The 15,736-nt window shown below is 31.2% G+C and overlaps 1 protein-coding gene across 1 annotated transcript; it reads left to right on the plus strand.

The window, feature by feature from the left end:
* Positions 1–466: 466 nt before the first annotated feature.
* Positions 467–5,354, plus strand: LOC113858181 (probable E3 ubiquitin-protein ligase HIP1). Its single transcript, XM_027490692.1, has 6 exons — positions 467–479; positions 573–2,353; positions 3,926–3,976; positions 4,285–4,329; positions 4,718–4,861; positions 5,157–5,354. Exons 1-6 carry the CDS (start codon positions 467–469, stop codon positions 5,352–5,354), a joined length of 2,232 nt encoding a protein of 743 aa, XP_027346493.1.
* The last annotated feature ends 10,382 nt before the right edge of the window (positions 5,355–15,736 follow it).

Consider the following 15,736-nt stretch of genomic DNA (forward strand, 5'->3'; position numbering starts at 1 on the left):
TCAAGAGAATAGGCGATCTGAAGAAAAATTAAATGAAAATCATAAATAGGCAATGGTTTATTATCTTACCTCTCTATTTTTGACAGAGAACAAATATTTAAGAGCCTCAAATTAATGTTTTGCCACATTTTTCTTCTCTATCAGTATTTTAGATAAACTAATTGGGCATGTTTAGCAATAGATTTATGAAGCTCTTGATTAAGTAAAAACGCAATGTTATTTAATGCAAACATTATAATAATAACACGTTTTAAGTGATTAATTATAATTTTTATATTTTATATCTATTTAGTCATGTACTAGTTATTTTTAGTGATTAAGTAATGTTATGATTTTTTGTAGTTTTTTTTTTTTATGATTATCCTGCAGGTTTAGTGACTTTGTAGCTAGGAAAGGCAGATTACCTTGTCCTTAATTGCTTATTTTTTCTTTGGATCTTTGGCATTGAGAAGTAACTTTGGCAACCATGAACCATGAAGGTGAGATTACCTATTCCTTTATAAATCATTTATTAATTTGCTTACTTGCTTTAACTATATGATGTCTCCTTTTTATTCTTTTCTTTGTTAAAGGAGGCCAAAGTGGACAAGTTAATTCCGACAATGATAACATTGAAAACGGAGCCCATCCTCATCTATCAATTGAAATAGTGCAGAGACTATTTCCTTCTTCACGTCCCCTCATTGTGGAAAGTGATGACGGTTGCCCAGATATGCTCTCTAGGCTTGATATGAATCTCCCTCCTCCGAGTGACAATATTGTTCCAAACAACGGTTACAATATGCTCTCTAGGCTTGATATGAATCTCCCTCCTCCGAGTGACAATATTGTTCCAAACAACGGTTACAACTCCGGTGTTGCTCTTCATGAATCTGTTAATAGAGCATTGGAATTGAGCATTGCTCCTCCAAGTTCCCTTACTACGCCAATAAGTTGGCTTTCTGGATCAAATGTTCCTCAGTATCAAGATAATGAAGGGAATAATCCTCCCATCAATCTTGAATTGTCATTGAGCATAACCCAACCTCCAAGTGGAACACAAAATCAAGGTGCAAGGACATCATATGCTTCGAATGTAACTCACAATGTTGCTCCAGGGTCTGTAGTAGAAGAACAAGGCATGCGTAGTGGCATCTCAACAACCACTACACTTCTACCATCCAAGAGAACATTCAATGATCTTTCTTCTGGAGAATTTTTTGTAGGTGAAAGTTCAAGAATGGGTGCAGAAGCTGCATTATCCAAACGACACACTTCTACTTCTCACCCCATTGCCAGCAACGACATGAACACATCATTTCTAAATCTTGGGATGTCACTGCAACCCTTTAGTGAAGCTGCACAAACTCAAACCATTCCAAGTTATGTTAATCCACAGAACATAGAAACTAATACTCCTCCACAATCTTCTGTGGGTGCTAATATACATTCAAACAGTTACACAACAGGTATACAACCTCCATTGTCTGGCCAAACAACTATGTTAATCGAAACCCATAATGCTCCTTTATCTAATCACTCAGGAACTGTTGCAAATAGTTCATCACAGCGTGGAGTTGCTACTAATTTTCACCGAGTTGAGGGTGTTTACCCTACTTTTGAGTCCATGAGTGACGCAGGTCGAGGAATGAGCCCCCCTTATGTTCCAACTGGAACTGAAGTTATGGCGCCATTATATGGTCAAAGAAACATTCAAGAAAGCAGCATGGTTAGCTCTCCTGTTGGAACGACACCTCAACCTGGAAACTTGCCTGTTAGTGGAGCTGCAAGTCAAAGAAACATTCAAGAAAGCAGCATGGTTAGCTCTCCTGTTGGAACGACACCTCAACCTGGAAACTTGCCTGTTAGTGGAGCTGCAAGTCAAAGAAACATTCAAGAAAGCAGCATGGTTAGCTCTCCTGTTGGAACGACACCTCAACCTGGAAACTTGCCTGTTAGTGGAGCTGCAACCTTGGTTGGGAATATTCCCAACCTTTCTCAACAAACTGGTTCTTTGAACACTGCAGGTAATAATGTTAATTTTACAAATGCTCCTCCAAGGCTCCCTCAACAGTCAAATCCGAATGAATCCATGCAAATACCATCAAGAGCTGTGAATCCTCCTATGCGTAGAGTTCGTTCTCGTACCCGACCACTTGTTCATCCTTGGCGAAGTCGAAGATATAATGCACCATCATCTTCAAGCTCTTCAGAAAGCTCAGAAGAATTGAACCCTACAACAGAAATCAATTCTGGAACTGAGAATGAACAAAATTCAGGGGCATCAACTGCAATTCAATCTGGTAGCGTTGTTGGAGCCATTATTCCAGTACTAAGAGCTACTACTGATTCAAGAAGAATGCTTGCGTCTCGGGTATGCCCAACACTAACCTTCTTATAATCAAGTTATATAAAACTCACCTTTTTCACAACTCAATTTTTTTACACCCTTTACACCGTATAGTTCTTTGTTAATTTGTTATTTGTTAATATGTTCAAATAGCATGGAATGATTAATCATAAATCCTTCGTGAAAAATTTATTGATGTGTCAATGATTTATTTTTATTTTAATTTGCCTCAAACGGAGGTTTTCTCTTCTATTAAGGAAATATCTCAGTTCCCTCGATAATGTTTCCATGAAGGAAGAAATAACTCGTTTTCATATATTTCCAGTGGCTTTCTAAGCATCTTGAACGAGCATTCTTTTAGTTGACTTATAAATAATACATTAATACTATATTTAGGCCTAGAATAGGTAGATTTGACAATTTTAGAAAACAGAGTTTTATTTATTCATTTCAATTGAAGTGGGAATATGTTGATGAAGAAATGATATTTGTGTTAGTTGTATTTGTTCTTGATAAATGTTTAAGTTATTATAATTTGAGATTGAGAATGCACTTGATACGTGTTAATGGATAGTATAAACAAAATATGATAATATAAGTAGCTAAGTAATATATAAATATTTGTTTTTCTATTATTTATTTGATAGTCAATGCATAATAATACCAAAAAAAAAAAAATTAGGGGAGAAAAGGTCATGACTAATGTAATATTATATGGAGGAGGGCTATGAAAGAGGGCGAGGGTTGAGGTAAGGACTATTGAGGATAAGAAGATACAGTTGGACTTTTTTCAGCTTTTGGATGGTGTGTATAGGATAAGAAAAATATTGTCTCCAAGTTTGTGGGGCAACAAATTTTATTTTATTTTTTGCAGAAACTCTCTAAAATGTATATTTGTTAACAAATCTAACTCATTATCATTTGGATAGTTGTTTCGGTCTAGTGTATCTTATTACTGGTTCAAGTAGGATCTTGTTTCCTATTTTCATTTTAGGTTCATTTATTCTTAATTTTGGGGCACGTCCTCGTAGAATTAGAGTTGATGTTTGATTTTTGAACATATATTTTGCGATGACAAAGCATTACTGGGGACCCCAAATATATTAAATCTCCAAAGTGAACTAGTTAATGGACATCGCCTCATTTACGACATGCACCTTTTTCAATGGTTTGGTAAGCTGTTAAGTAATTGATGACTCCACTGAGATCTTAGGCGCACCTTCTAAGAAGCTAGTTTTACATTTGAAGTTTATTACAAATAGCTATCGTCACATTAATTTTTACTGTAAGCAAAAACTTCCCCATAAGTATCCAAACTGTTCTGAAGCAATCCAAAGATGTATATAAGACCCACATGCAAGAGACTATTCACCCTTTTAGTCTCACTTCATTTTTTTCATTTCATCGAGTCCCTTCATTTATCAACTATTATCAAGCTACCTAATTACCATTATATTGGGTCTAGCACATAGTTACAATTTCCAAAACTAGCACTACTAAATTGTTAATTAGTAATGACCGTCTTTATTATTGAACTTCAATAAGAAATAAAATCTATTGGAACATACTTAACAAATATTTTTTCATGAGCAACAGGTCTGCTCTATCATGGATCATCTACGCACGGGTCGCACTATAGTGTTTGAGGTAGATTATCACATAATTGTATATACGGAGAGAGAGAAAGAGATAGTTAGATAGATAATATCATAAGTTTATTTAACATTAAACCCTTCTTTTTAAACTATGTTATGTCGTTAACAACAGTGACAGGCGTAAGGAGGCACAACTTTATAAGACATACTGATTGAACAATCCTTTCAAAGCTAGCAAGAATTATTTGTTAATTTACTCTATTTCCTCTCTACATGATAATATAATATCCGGTTTGCTTTTTGTCATCGCTTCTAATAATATTTTAATTAACTTACGTGTCTTATGTTTACATCTTACAGGGAACGATGGTCCTTGACTATTCAGTTATGATAGATTCAATGGAGGTATGAAATCATGGATGGAATGATGTGAACATTCCCCGTGATGTATATTTAATGAATATGAATTTTTCTCATACTTCTTTTTTCACGCTCATTTTATTTGTATGTCTATTTCTTTTTCATTTTTTCCTTTCTTGCCACATTTATCATTATGTCTTTGGAATATAAACCCATTTACATGGGTATAAACGGGTTGTAAACCATAAAAGTTTACACTCGCTATCTTCATTTAGTATAGTGAAGCAACTTAAGTTTAGAGATTTTTAAATTATTGTTTTAGTAAGGAAGCAATGCATTTGAATTTATTTTCTTGGTGAAGAAAGTAATCATACATTCCAATTTAGAATAAATTGCTTGACTTTAAAATTGTTTTGGAAAATATGATTTAAAGCCGCAGAGGAACATACCGAGGAGAAACAATGTCGGAACCAATGGACTGACTGTCGAAGAGATCATGTTGCACCTTAGGCGTGAAAATTTCAACTTTGTTGGTGAACCGACTCCAGAAAATAAAGAATCATGTTGCATTTGTCAGGTGAGTCCTGCTACATTTTGATTCATTTGCGGGTAACCAAGAAGGAATTTTGGGAGGTTAGCTAAACACATGAAACTTTTTTTAAATTGTGGTTGTCACAAAAAATGTTTCTTTATATAATTTCTATTGTTATGTTAACCAATTAGGCTATTTCTCAGGTCTAAATAGGATTCTTGTATGCTTATTATTGTCATTATTATGTTATACTCTCTTTTAGTGTAGAAAATATGCATGTTTAGATCTCTGTGTTTTATTAGTGTTTTCTTTGACAAGTTATATATACATCTTTAACCAGGAGGAGTTTGTTGACGGAGAACAAGTTGGGCGGCTAGATTGTGTGCATAGGTTTCATGTTGAATGCATCAAAGAATGGCTCATGCACAAGAACGTTTGCCCGATCTGTAAACGAACAGCATTAGCTATGGATGCACCTAAAGATGAAGTTCCAGGAAATCAAGGTCAAGAAAATGCGAATGAAAATGCTGGTGATTAGTTACTATGTGTAACATAATTTGAAGACCAAGATTTCTAGCTTCTATTTTCCTTGCATAAGTACTTAATACTTGATGGTTTATGACCTTAAACTCTAGCAAGGTCTTTTCTCTTTTCTTTTTCAATGAATGATTTTATATGTCACTGGGACCTGGATGGCATTAGATGAAGTCATTCCTGCAAAACCTATTTAGTTGTTGCACCTTCATGGGGATGCTTTGAACTAATGTTTTATTCTCCATGACTATCAATTTGTTGCTTTTCTAGCTCTGCCTAAGATCATTTGAGACCTGAATCTTAGAAACTTCCTATGCTTGGTTTTGATAATAACTGTCTCTTTTCAATTAGATGGCCTTATGCTATGGGCACCCCTCTTTTTCTCACAAAAATTCACAGGCTATTTTTCTTTATTGATATCTCTAGAATAATTTTTATGCTGTACGTTTCTTAACTTTCTTTCTTCATTTGTTTATTCTCTTAATCTATTTTATACAAAAAAAGAAAAAAGAAAAAGAATTTCAACAAAAATAGTTTTCATTTTCTGACTAGATATTTTGTTAAAATGTTAAACATTAACTAAAATACTTTTTATAAGTTTTTTATTAATAGTTAAAATAATTCTTATAAAATTTAAAGAATCCTTTTCTAGAACCAATTTTTTTAGTAAGTTAAGCCAAATTCTTTTAGTATAATATCAGAAGCTATGTATTGTGAACGTTGAACTTAAAGGTATCTAATTTTACATACTTCATTGGATATTAATTCTGAGTAAGTTAAATATTACACGTTAAAATATAAACCAACTATTATTCATAAAACTTTGACCATCATCTTTTTGTGTACCAATTTTTTAAAATAAGTTTGACTGAATTTTTTATGTTCCCCTCCCAGTTGTGGCGTGGTGCTAAAGCTGGTGAAAGCTAACCATACATGTTATTGATCCATGACTAACACACAATTTATTAGAAAGTGATATAAATTTATAGAATAATTTAGAAAAAATCATTTCTATCTTCTAGTTTTAGGATAATTCTATAGAGTTCTATAACATTGTAAATATTATAATATTTAACCATCTAAATATAATGGTGGAGGATACTTATAAATAGGCATACTATTTCATTGTAAATGCTAAAAAGAAGAAGTAATCAAGCTATCATTTCTCTATCTCTTGAGTGTCTTACTCAAACTTATTCAACTATTCCAACTAATATATTTCAAGTATTTTATTTATTACCTACATCAAAAACTATTGGTGGCATCAAAGTTACGTTCAGTCATCTACTGGGCATAAAAATATTACCATACTATTCCAAAATTAAAATAAACCACTTTCAAAAAAATTTTAGCTCATAGCTAGCACTACTCAATCATCGTCTCTTCTTATTTTCAATGGTGAAAATTATGATTTTTGGAGCACAAAAATGAAGACATATTTCACTTTTTAAGATTTGTGGGATGTTGTGAAAGAAGAATTCATTATTCCAACAAATATATTATCCCTTACTGCGGCTCAATAAAAAAAAGAACTGAAAAAGAATAAATTTCGTAGGCCTTGTTTACTCTACAACAAGCTGTGATTGACGTAACTTTTTCAAGAATAATGGGTGCTACAATAGCTAAAGAGCATAAAGTATATTGCAAGAGGAGTTTAAAGGAAGCAAAAAAGTATGCGTTGTAAAACTCCAAACTCTACGACGAGAGTTTGTATTATTAAAAATGAAAGAGTCTGAGATCGTAAAAGACTACTATTCCAAAATAAAAGAAATAGTTAACCAAGTGAGAGCTTACAAAGAAATATTCTTGACAAAAAAGTTGTTGAAAAATTATTAATCACAGTTTCTTGTAAATATGATCCAGTTGTGATAACTATTGAGTAAATAACGGATCTATCTACTTTATCAATGATATAGTTGGTAGGGTCCCTTGAAGCTTATGAGCAAAGGTTGAAAAGGCATGATGAGGACTCAATTGAAAATATCTCTCAATCAAAGCTCAAATTACAGTCTCAAAATAAAGGTACAGTCTCAAAATAAAGGTACAGTCTCAAAATAAAGGGAACGAAGGAAAAAAGAATAATAGAGAAACTTCTATAAATAAAGATAATTTTATAAATTTTTCACAAACAATCAAGATAAATATTCTTCATGCAACATTTGTAAGAGGATAAATCATGTTGAAGAAGAATGTCGGTATCATGAAAATCCACAATGTTGACACTACAAGAAATTTGGAAACGTGAAAAAGTATTGTCACAACCAAAACAAGTATCAAGCAAATTTTGTTGAAGAGTATAATCAAGAACAACATCTTTTCTATGCTACCCAAGATTCTAGCAATGAAACGAGCAGAAATTGGTACTTGGATAGCGATTGTAGCAATCACATGGCCAATACTCAAGCCTTAAAACTGTTATATAAAAAAAAAATATGATGAAAGATCTCCCATGTCTAGAAGAAAATAATGAAGCTTGCGAAGAATGTCTCTTTGGTAAGCAACATCGACTACCATTTTCTACTGGGAAAGCTTAGGGAGCAAAAGACTTATTAGAACTTGTTCATACAGATATTTGAGAACCAATGCAAACACCATCAGTTCATAATAACAGGTATTTTATCTTTTACATCGATGATTTTTCTAGAACGACTTGGATCTACTTCATCAAAGCAAAATCAGAAGTCTTAGAAATATTTAAGAAGTTTAAGGCCCTTGTTGAGAAATAAAATGGTAAACAAATAAAAGTATTAAGAAGTGATCATAACAAAGAGTATACCTCTTAAGAGTTTGATGAATTATGTGAGGCAAATAAAGTGGTAACCAGATAAAAGTGTTACCGTCACATATACTCCATAATAAAATGGAGTAACTAAGAAGAAAAATTACACTGTAATGGAGATGGTTAGATTAATGCTAAAGAAAAAAGAATTACTAAATATCTTTTGGGTTGAAGCATATTATACTGCTGTTTACATACTTAACAGATGTCTAACTAAGACTATCCAATATAAAACCCCAATTGAAGCTTGGAGTGGGCAAAAACTATCAGCGAAACACCTAAGGCTTTTTGGATTGATTTGCTACATACACATTTTAGAAGAGAAGAGACACAAACTAGAAGACAAAACTATACGAGGTATCTTCTTAGGATATAACATATAATCAAAAGGATATTGAGTCAACAACTTGCAAACTAGAAAGCTCACTATTAGTCGAGATATTGAGGTTGATGAAAATGCTACTTAGAATTGAATAGATGAAAAAGTTCAGAAAAATGTTTCCATACTAATACAGTAACCTCAAGAAATTGAAGAAGTCTCAGGTGAAAGTTTTTCACCCCCACAACAATAAAATTGCTCACCAGAATCTACTCCAAGATGAGTTAGATCTTTGGTGGATATATATGAAACCTATAACCTGGCCATAACTAAACCTAAAAGCTTTGAAGTAGCACAAAAACAAGAAATATACGTCAAGGCAATGGAAGAAGAGATAAAAATGATTGAAAAAAATAACACATTGGAGCTAGTAGATTGCTCAATAGATAAAGATATCATTGAGGGTAAAATGGGTCTATAAGACCAAACTTAATCCTGATGGCACCATATAAAAGTACAAGGCAAGACTAGTAGTTAAAGGATACTCATAACAATTTGAAGTTGATTACAATGAGACATTTGCTCCAGTTGTCCACCTGAATACTATAAAAGAAATCTAATTGCTCTTGCTACACAAAAAAGATAGAATATTTATCAACTAGATGTAAAATCTGACTTTTTCAATGGTATTCTTCAAGAAGAGATTTATGTGGAGCAACTACAAGGCTTCATTAGCAAAGGTAATGAAGGCAAAGTACTAAAATTGAAAAAGGCTCTATATAGATTGAAGCAAGTTCCACGAGCATGGTACAACAAAATCAATCAATACTTACAGATCAAGGATTCAAGAGGAGCAAAAGTGAGCCAAATTTATACACTAAGATCCAAGGTTAGTATGAAATACTTATAGTCTTCTTGTATGTAGATGATCTTATCTACACAGGAACAATGTGAAAATGATAGCTAAGTTCAAAGAAAATATGATGAAGACGTTTGAAATGATTGACCTTGTCTTGATGAACTACTTCCTTGGAATAGAGGTAAAACAAAAGAAAGAAGAAATATTTATCTCACAAAAAAAATACGTTGAAGCACTACTCAAGAAATTCAAAATGAATGAATGTAAGACTATTAGCACTCTATTGATGACAAATGAGAAATTGAAGAAAAATAATGGAGGACTAGAAACTAATGTATCACGTTACATAAGTTTAATTGGAAGCCTACCATATCTCACAACTATACGACCAAACATAATGTACGTTGTAAGTATACTTTTAAGGTTTATGCAAAACCTAAGCCAAATCCACTTTGAAGCAGCAAAAAGAATCCTAAGATATATACAAAGCACTAAGGAGGAACTCAAAACTACTTGGCTACACCGACAATGACTAGGTAGGATTGATCGATGACGTGAAGAGAACATCTAGTTATGTCTTTTCACTAGGATCAAGAATAATCTCTTGGACTTCAAAGAAACAAGCAACAATTGCACAATTAATAGCAGAAATAAAATATGTGGTAGCTGTTGAGACTACAAGTCAAACAATATGGTTACAAATAATACTTGAAGAAATAAGAAAAAAAATAAAATGATCCTACTACTATATACTGTAACAACAAATTAGTTATAGCAATGACAAAGAATCTAGTGCATCATAGCAAAACAAAACACATAGCAATTAAATATCACTTTATCAAGGAAGCAGAAGGAACTAAGAAAATCAAGCTCGATTACTGCAGAACTGAAGATCAAGTTACAAACATTTTTACTAAAGCATTATCAAGACCAAAATTCAAACAATTATGCACAATCCTTGGAGTTATAGAAATTTGCATCAAGGAGGAGTATTAGAAAGTGATACAAATTTCTAGAATAGTCTAGAAAATTATTAGGAACAATATAAGAAAAACTATTTCTATTTTCTAGTTTCAAGATAATTCTAGAGAGAGTTCTAGAATACAATTATGGAGAATGCCTATAAATAAGCATACTATCTTATCTTAAATGCTAAGAAGAAGAAGTAATCAAGCTATCATTTCTCTATCTCTTGAGTGTCTTACTCAAACTTTTTCAACTATCATTTTTAACTATTTCAACTAATATATTTCAACTATTTTACTTATCACATACACAAAAAACTATTACAATTTCTCATATCATATGTCATATCCTTCCTTTGTAAACATTTTAGTTCTTTTCCATCGATTTTTTAAAGTTGCTTCATTACCTTTCTTCATAATTTCAAAACGAAACACCTAATGAAAAGTGTTAAACGGCGTTCCTCTCGTACTCAAAAATCAAAAGAAACTAACCTAAAACATACATATAGGGTTAAATGTCCCTTTTCTAGAGTCAGATTCTTCTCTATTCGTCTTCCTTCACGATCCACAATAGTAAAAATGCACGCAATTCCTTGTCCTTAACTAGGTTCTGTAACTCATAAACTGTACAAGAAAATACACTCCCAAATGGGATCTCACCTAACATACGACCTGCAAGTTTTGTTGTTAACATGTTTTCTTTGTCGGTGGTGTCAAGTGAGAAGTGAGCATGAAACCAATGACTATGACCGTTAGAGCAAGGTGTTGCTTTAAGCTTGTAAAATTTCTCTAGTTAACGTAGATCAATCGTTGTTAGATTATATTTATTTTACTCTATAAATACTTTTTTTATCATTGCATATGTGGTTTTGAAGTCTAGATATGTGGAAGATCTATAGCAAAATCATATGGTTGGGATGACATGATGGGTTAAATTGTTGCCTTGGTTAGGTTTGTCTAATAGGATTAGAGGTAAAAAAGTGAAACTATTTAGTACTAAATGTTCACTTTTGAATGAGAGTTATTGCTTGACAACTTGTGAATGCATGAGGGTGAAGAGTTGGCCAAAGAGGTTATAGTTCCACCAAAGTCGATTCATTCTTGAAGTTCATCACAATGAAGCAAAGCTGTGAAAGTTCATAACTTGTTGAAAAGGTTTGCAAAATCTTTTTTGTTTATAGAGATGTATAAAGCTGTCTTAAATGGATGCAGTTGCATTGTACTACCTAAAAGATATGAAGCCTCTCCATATATTTCATCAAGCTAGTGATAAATGATTATAATAAAATTAAGAAAAAATGTATAATTTTGCCTTTAAAAGAGGCAACTTGTGTTAATTTAATGTTGATAGTTTGCATGTATATATTTTAGTCTCTAAATCTATCTATTTTTTTATATGTGATTTAGTCCTTCTTTATTGATTTAATCTCTAAATTTGTTAACTTCATGATAGTTCTTGAATCTATCAACTTAATTAAAAATTTAATCTCTAAATTTGGTCAACTATGTAAGAAAGGACTAATTTGTGTTGACAAGGTTTATGATGATATTACACAAAATTATATATTTACTCTAACATAAGTCATCAAATTTGGATATAGAATTGTATATTTACACTTAACATTAAATATTTTTAATACCTAAAGCCCTAACAAAATCACCTAGTTTTGCTTCTGTAGGATGACTATTTTGTATGCTTGAGTTTGATTTTATCATGTTTAAGTAATTTCCTTATGACATTTTGTTTGCTTATGAGATTTGTGAACCAATGGAGGAAAAGTTGGATCAATAAGAAACTAAAGGCTTTGGAAAATCTAATTCTAAATTCTAACAAGGTACATTATTTTCTTCTACCTTAGTTGGTTAACGAAGTACATGATTCATCTTTTTCTCAATGTGGAGGATTGTTGTGGAGAAGACTGATAAGGCCTCATTGCTTGATGAAGCTATTGAGTAACTTAAATGTACAATTTCATATCCAAGTACAAATATTTATCCTTCTGTACTTTGCATTCTTTTTCCATGTGAGGAATTCAGTTTATTCTTGCATCATTATTACCAAATTTACTCACCTCTCCCACGAATTGCAAATCAGGGTGTAAGCACCATTTCACATTACTTTTTTGTATCAATATATTATCATTCGCGATTTGGTACATAACAACTGACATTTAGGAAGCAAAAATAGTGAAGCTTTTTCACCCCAAAGGCCTCAATATTTCAGCTTGTTATTACCTCGGGAAATTCTTTCAACTCAGGGGAGGGAGGAGAAGAGACTACATGATGTAGTCATAGAGTGGTATATTATGCAATTCCTCTTTTAACATAGAAATCACCATAAAAAGACACAAACCATTAAGTTTTCCAAAATTAGGCACCGCCTAGCCTTATGTGATTATTTCCTACACCAATTTGACGGCTTCACCCTAACCTATTAGTTCAACTTTACTTAATTAGTTTGGGTTAGCCCAATTATTAGATTTGGAGTTTAATTTGTGTTAGTCCAAAATTAGGGTTAGCTAAGCTAGACAAGTTCAGCACCAGGTTTGAAAGGTTATTGAACCTTTGCATTTCATGTTAGGTTAAGATTAATAGTAGCATATTGTGTACTACCTACTCGTTCCCACACCAAAAAGAACTTCGAATTAGGTAATTATGATCCTTACAGGAATTGGAATTGGAATTCTCTACACTTCAACTTGTTTCTAATCTTTCTTTTTATGCTCATATATTAGATGTTGTTAGTGAGAATTGGGTTGAGTTTGCATCCTATGTTCTTTTCAAAAGGTTTGCAACCTTTATACTTTTCTTGGATGAGAATGGATTAAGGTAAAGAAAGGTCTATCCCTTTGAATACAATTGGTACTTTGCCTATTTTATTCAATCTATCCAGCGAACATATTATGGCAGATCTGCCATCAATGCCCAATTGCATCATATATAATTAGTTCAAACTTATTTGGAGATGAAATCTTCAATTCTGAATAATATAAGACCATCTTTAACTATGTGTGACAACAATATCTAAGGAAGACATATTACAAGAGTCACATTTAAATGCAAACATTCAGATACCAATCCATGATGATTTTTGGTATTAGAGATTAATAAGATTGTCGAAGTTTGTTAGTTGGAATAGTTAAAAATGATAGTTGAAGAAATTTTTTGTTAGATACTCAAGAGATGTAGAATTGATAGCTTGGTTACTTATCAACATTTATAACGTGATAACATGCCTATTTTACCATTGTATTTGGGTGGTTAAATATTATAATATTTACAATATTCTAGAACTATCTTTAGAATTATCTATAAATTAGAAGATACAAGTAATTTTTTCTAAATTGTTTCTAATATTTTTCTAGACTATTCTAGAAATTTGTATAACTTTCTAATAATCCATTAGTTCATTCTCAAGGTGTGCATGTTTCTTTTTGTAGAATCAATGTGCAATTCTTCCATGAAAATTTAATAACGTTTTCATACTCTTTGTACTTTTTCTTTCCCTTAATTGTTATTAAATGAATAAGGCACATTGCCTACCACATCACTTGTTTTTGATATGTAAACATTTGCAGTGAAAAAAGAAGGAACAACACTTTAGGAAACATGCATTACTAAGAGTGATCAATCAGTAATGATATTGGAAAATAGTGACCCTAACATTATTTTGACCCTATGTAATTGGAATGTGATGATTGAGAAAAAAAAATATGTTTGAAATATATATAACTCCATGTCTTAATTATTGTGTTCGTATAAATCTTTCACTAGATTGTAGATGAAGAAAAGTGTCTGCAATGGTAACAAAATTGAAAATCTAATTTGAAAGTTTGTCAGAGTTATGCTTCAATTACTAATATTTTTAATGTAGGAATCCCTTAATTAAAACTCTATGGTGTTGTTAATAATAACCCTTATTTAGAACTCTATGGTGCTGTTAATAATAACATATCTCAAGCTTGTCTTAAGGTTAAGGTGGGTCATTTCCTAAATTGTAACACTGCATTTGTTACTACTCATGAGTTACAACTCATTTTTGTGTTACTACGGTGTTTACTATTTAGTTGCTGAAATTCTCTAAAACTAAGGTTATTAGGATAAGTTTCTCAACCTTGGTTTATGAGAAATGTTATGAGTGAGTTATTGAAAGAAAGAGAAAATAATTTTTTAAAATAAATAATTTATCATTTGATAATTTGTTAAAATGAAAAATAATGCATTAATATAACTATTAAAAAGTTTAAAGAGTTGTATCTTTTAAATTAAAAACAAAATTAAGAAATTTTAAATTTAAATGAATATTGAATTAGAAAAATAAGTGTTTAATGTAGAAACTTGGTATGATAGAAAAGGAAAATAATTCTTAAAAGCACTTACATTTAAGAAAGTTCCTACAAATATTTTGGTTTGAAAATTAGTTTTTACGAATGAGTCAGGATCAATTGAAATTAATATTGTGAAACTTGTAAACTTACACTACTTAATAATTTTTCATGAAATATGAAATTGATCAATCTAACTATTGTTTTGAAGGTTTTTACGAAGTAAATAACTTTATAAAATTTTATAAAAGAAATTTAATAAATACTTTTTTTAATGGATATTATGCTTTTAAAATATAAGTAAGTATATTTTAGATAAAATATATACAAATATCCAAATTGTGTGAAATTTGATATACATTATCATGAATATAAAATTAGATGATACAAATCTCATAAAATTATTAAGGAATGTAAGTGTTGAAGTTTGACTTCTAACTTTACAAATTATATATAGTGGTTGATTTGATAGTCATTTTGTTTTAATATAATTTTAAGAGATAAATCATCTATACAAACGTGGTAAGTTTAAATTTTTTTTTAGTCTATATACAAAACTATTTTTTAGTAATTTAGTCCTTGCAGCTAAAAAAGTTTGTATATTAGTTCCTATAAAAAATTATTTTCAATTTCGTTCACGTCATAACAATTTTATATTGATGTTAAGTGACATTTTTTCATCATCTTCAAATAAGCTTCATATTCTCCTTCATATTTTTTCATGTCTAACTTTATATCCTGATTCATCTTTACATGAGAATCATTTTTAGCTTTTTTATCTTCAGTATTATTACTTGTGTGGTTCATCATATCATCATAATCTTTATCTTTTCTTCTATCGTCCTTATCTTGTTATCTCGAATGTCAACTATGTCCTTTTAAGTCGTGCTCAAAGTTAATGACTTTCTTCTTTTATATCATTGGTACATTTGTTTCTGCAACTACAAATTAATTATCTTAAAAAAATAGCGTTGGGATAAGGATGATATGAGAAAAAATAAGAATTATTATGAGAATATGATAGATCCAAAAAGTAGAGATATTTGAAATAAAAATATTAGAGGTGATGTTTATGTAAAGATAAATCAAAATAGGAAATCTTCCGGAGTAGCTTTTACTTAGGCTTAAAGAAAAGAGAA

The sequence above is a fragment of the Abrus precatorius genome, unplaced genomic scaffold, assembly GCF_003935025.1.
Source record: "Abrus precatorius isolate BTA unplaced genomic scaffold, Abrus_2018 Scaffold2, whole genome shotgun sequence".
Classification (NCBI taxonomy): domain Eukaryota; kingdom Viridiplantae; phylum Streptophyta; class Magnoliopsida; order Fabales; family Fabaceae; genus Abrus; species Abrus precatorius.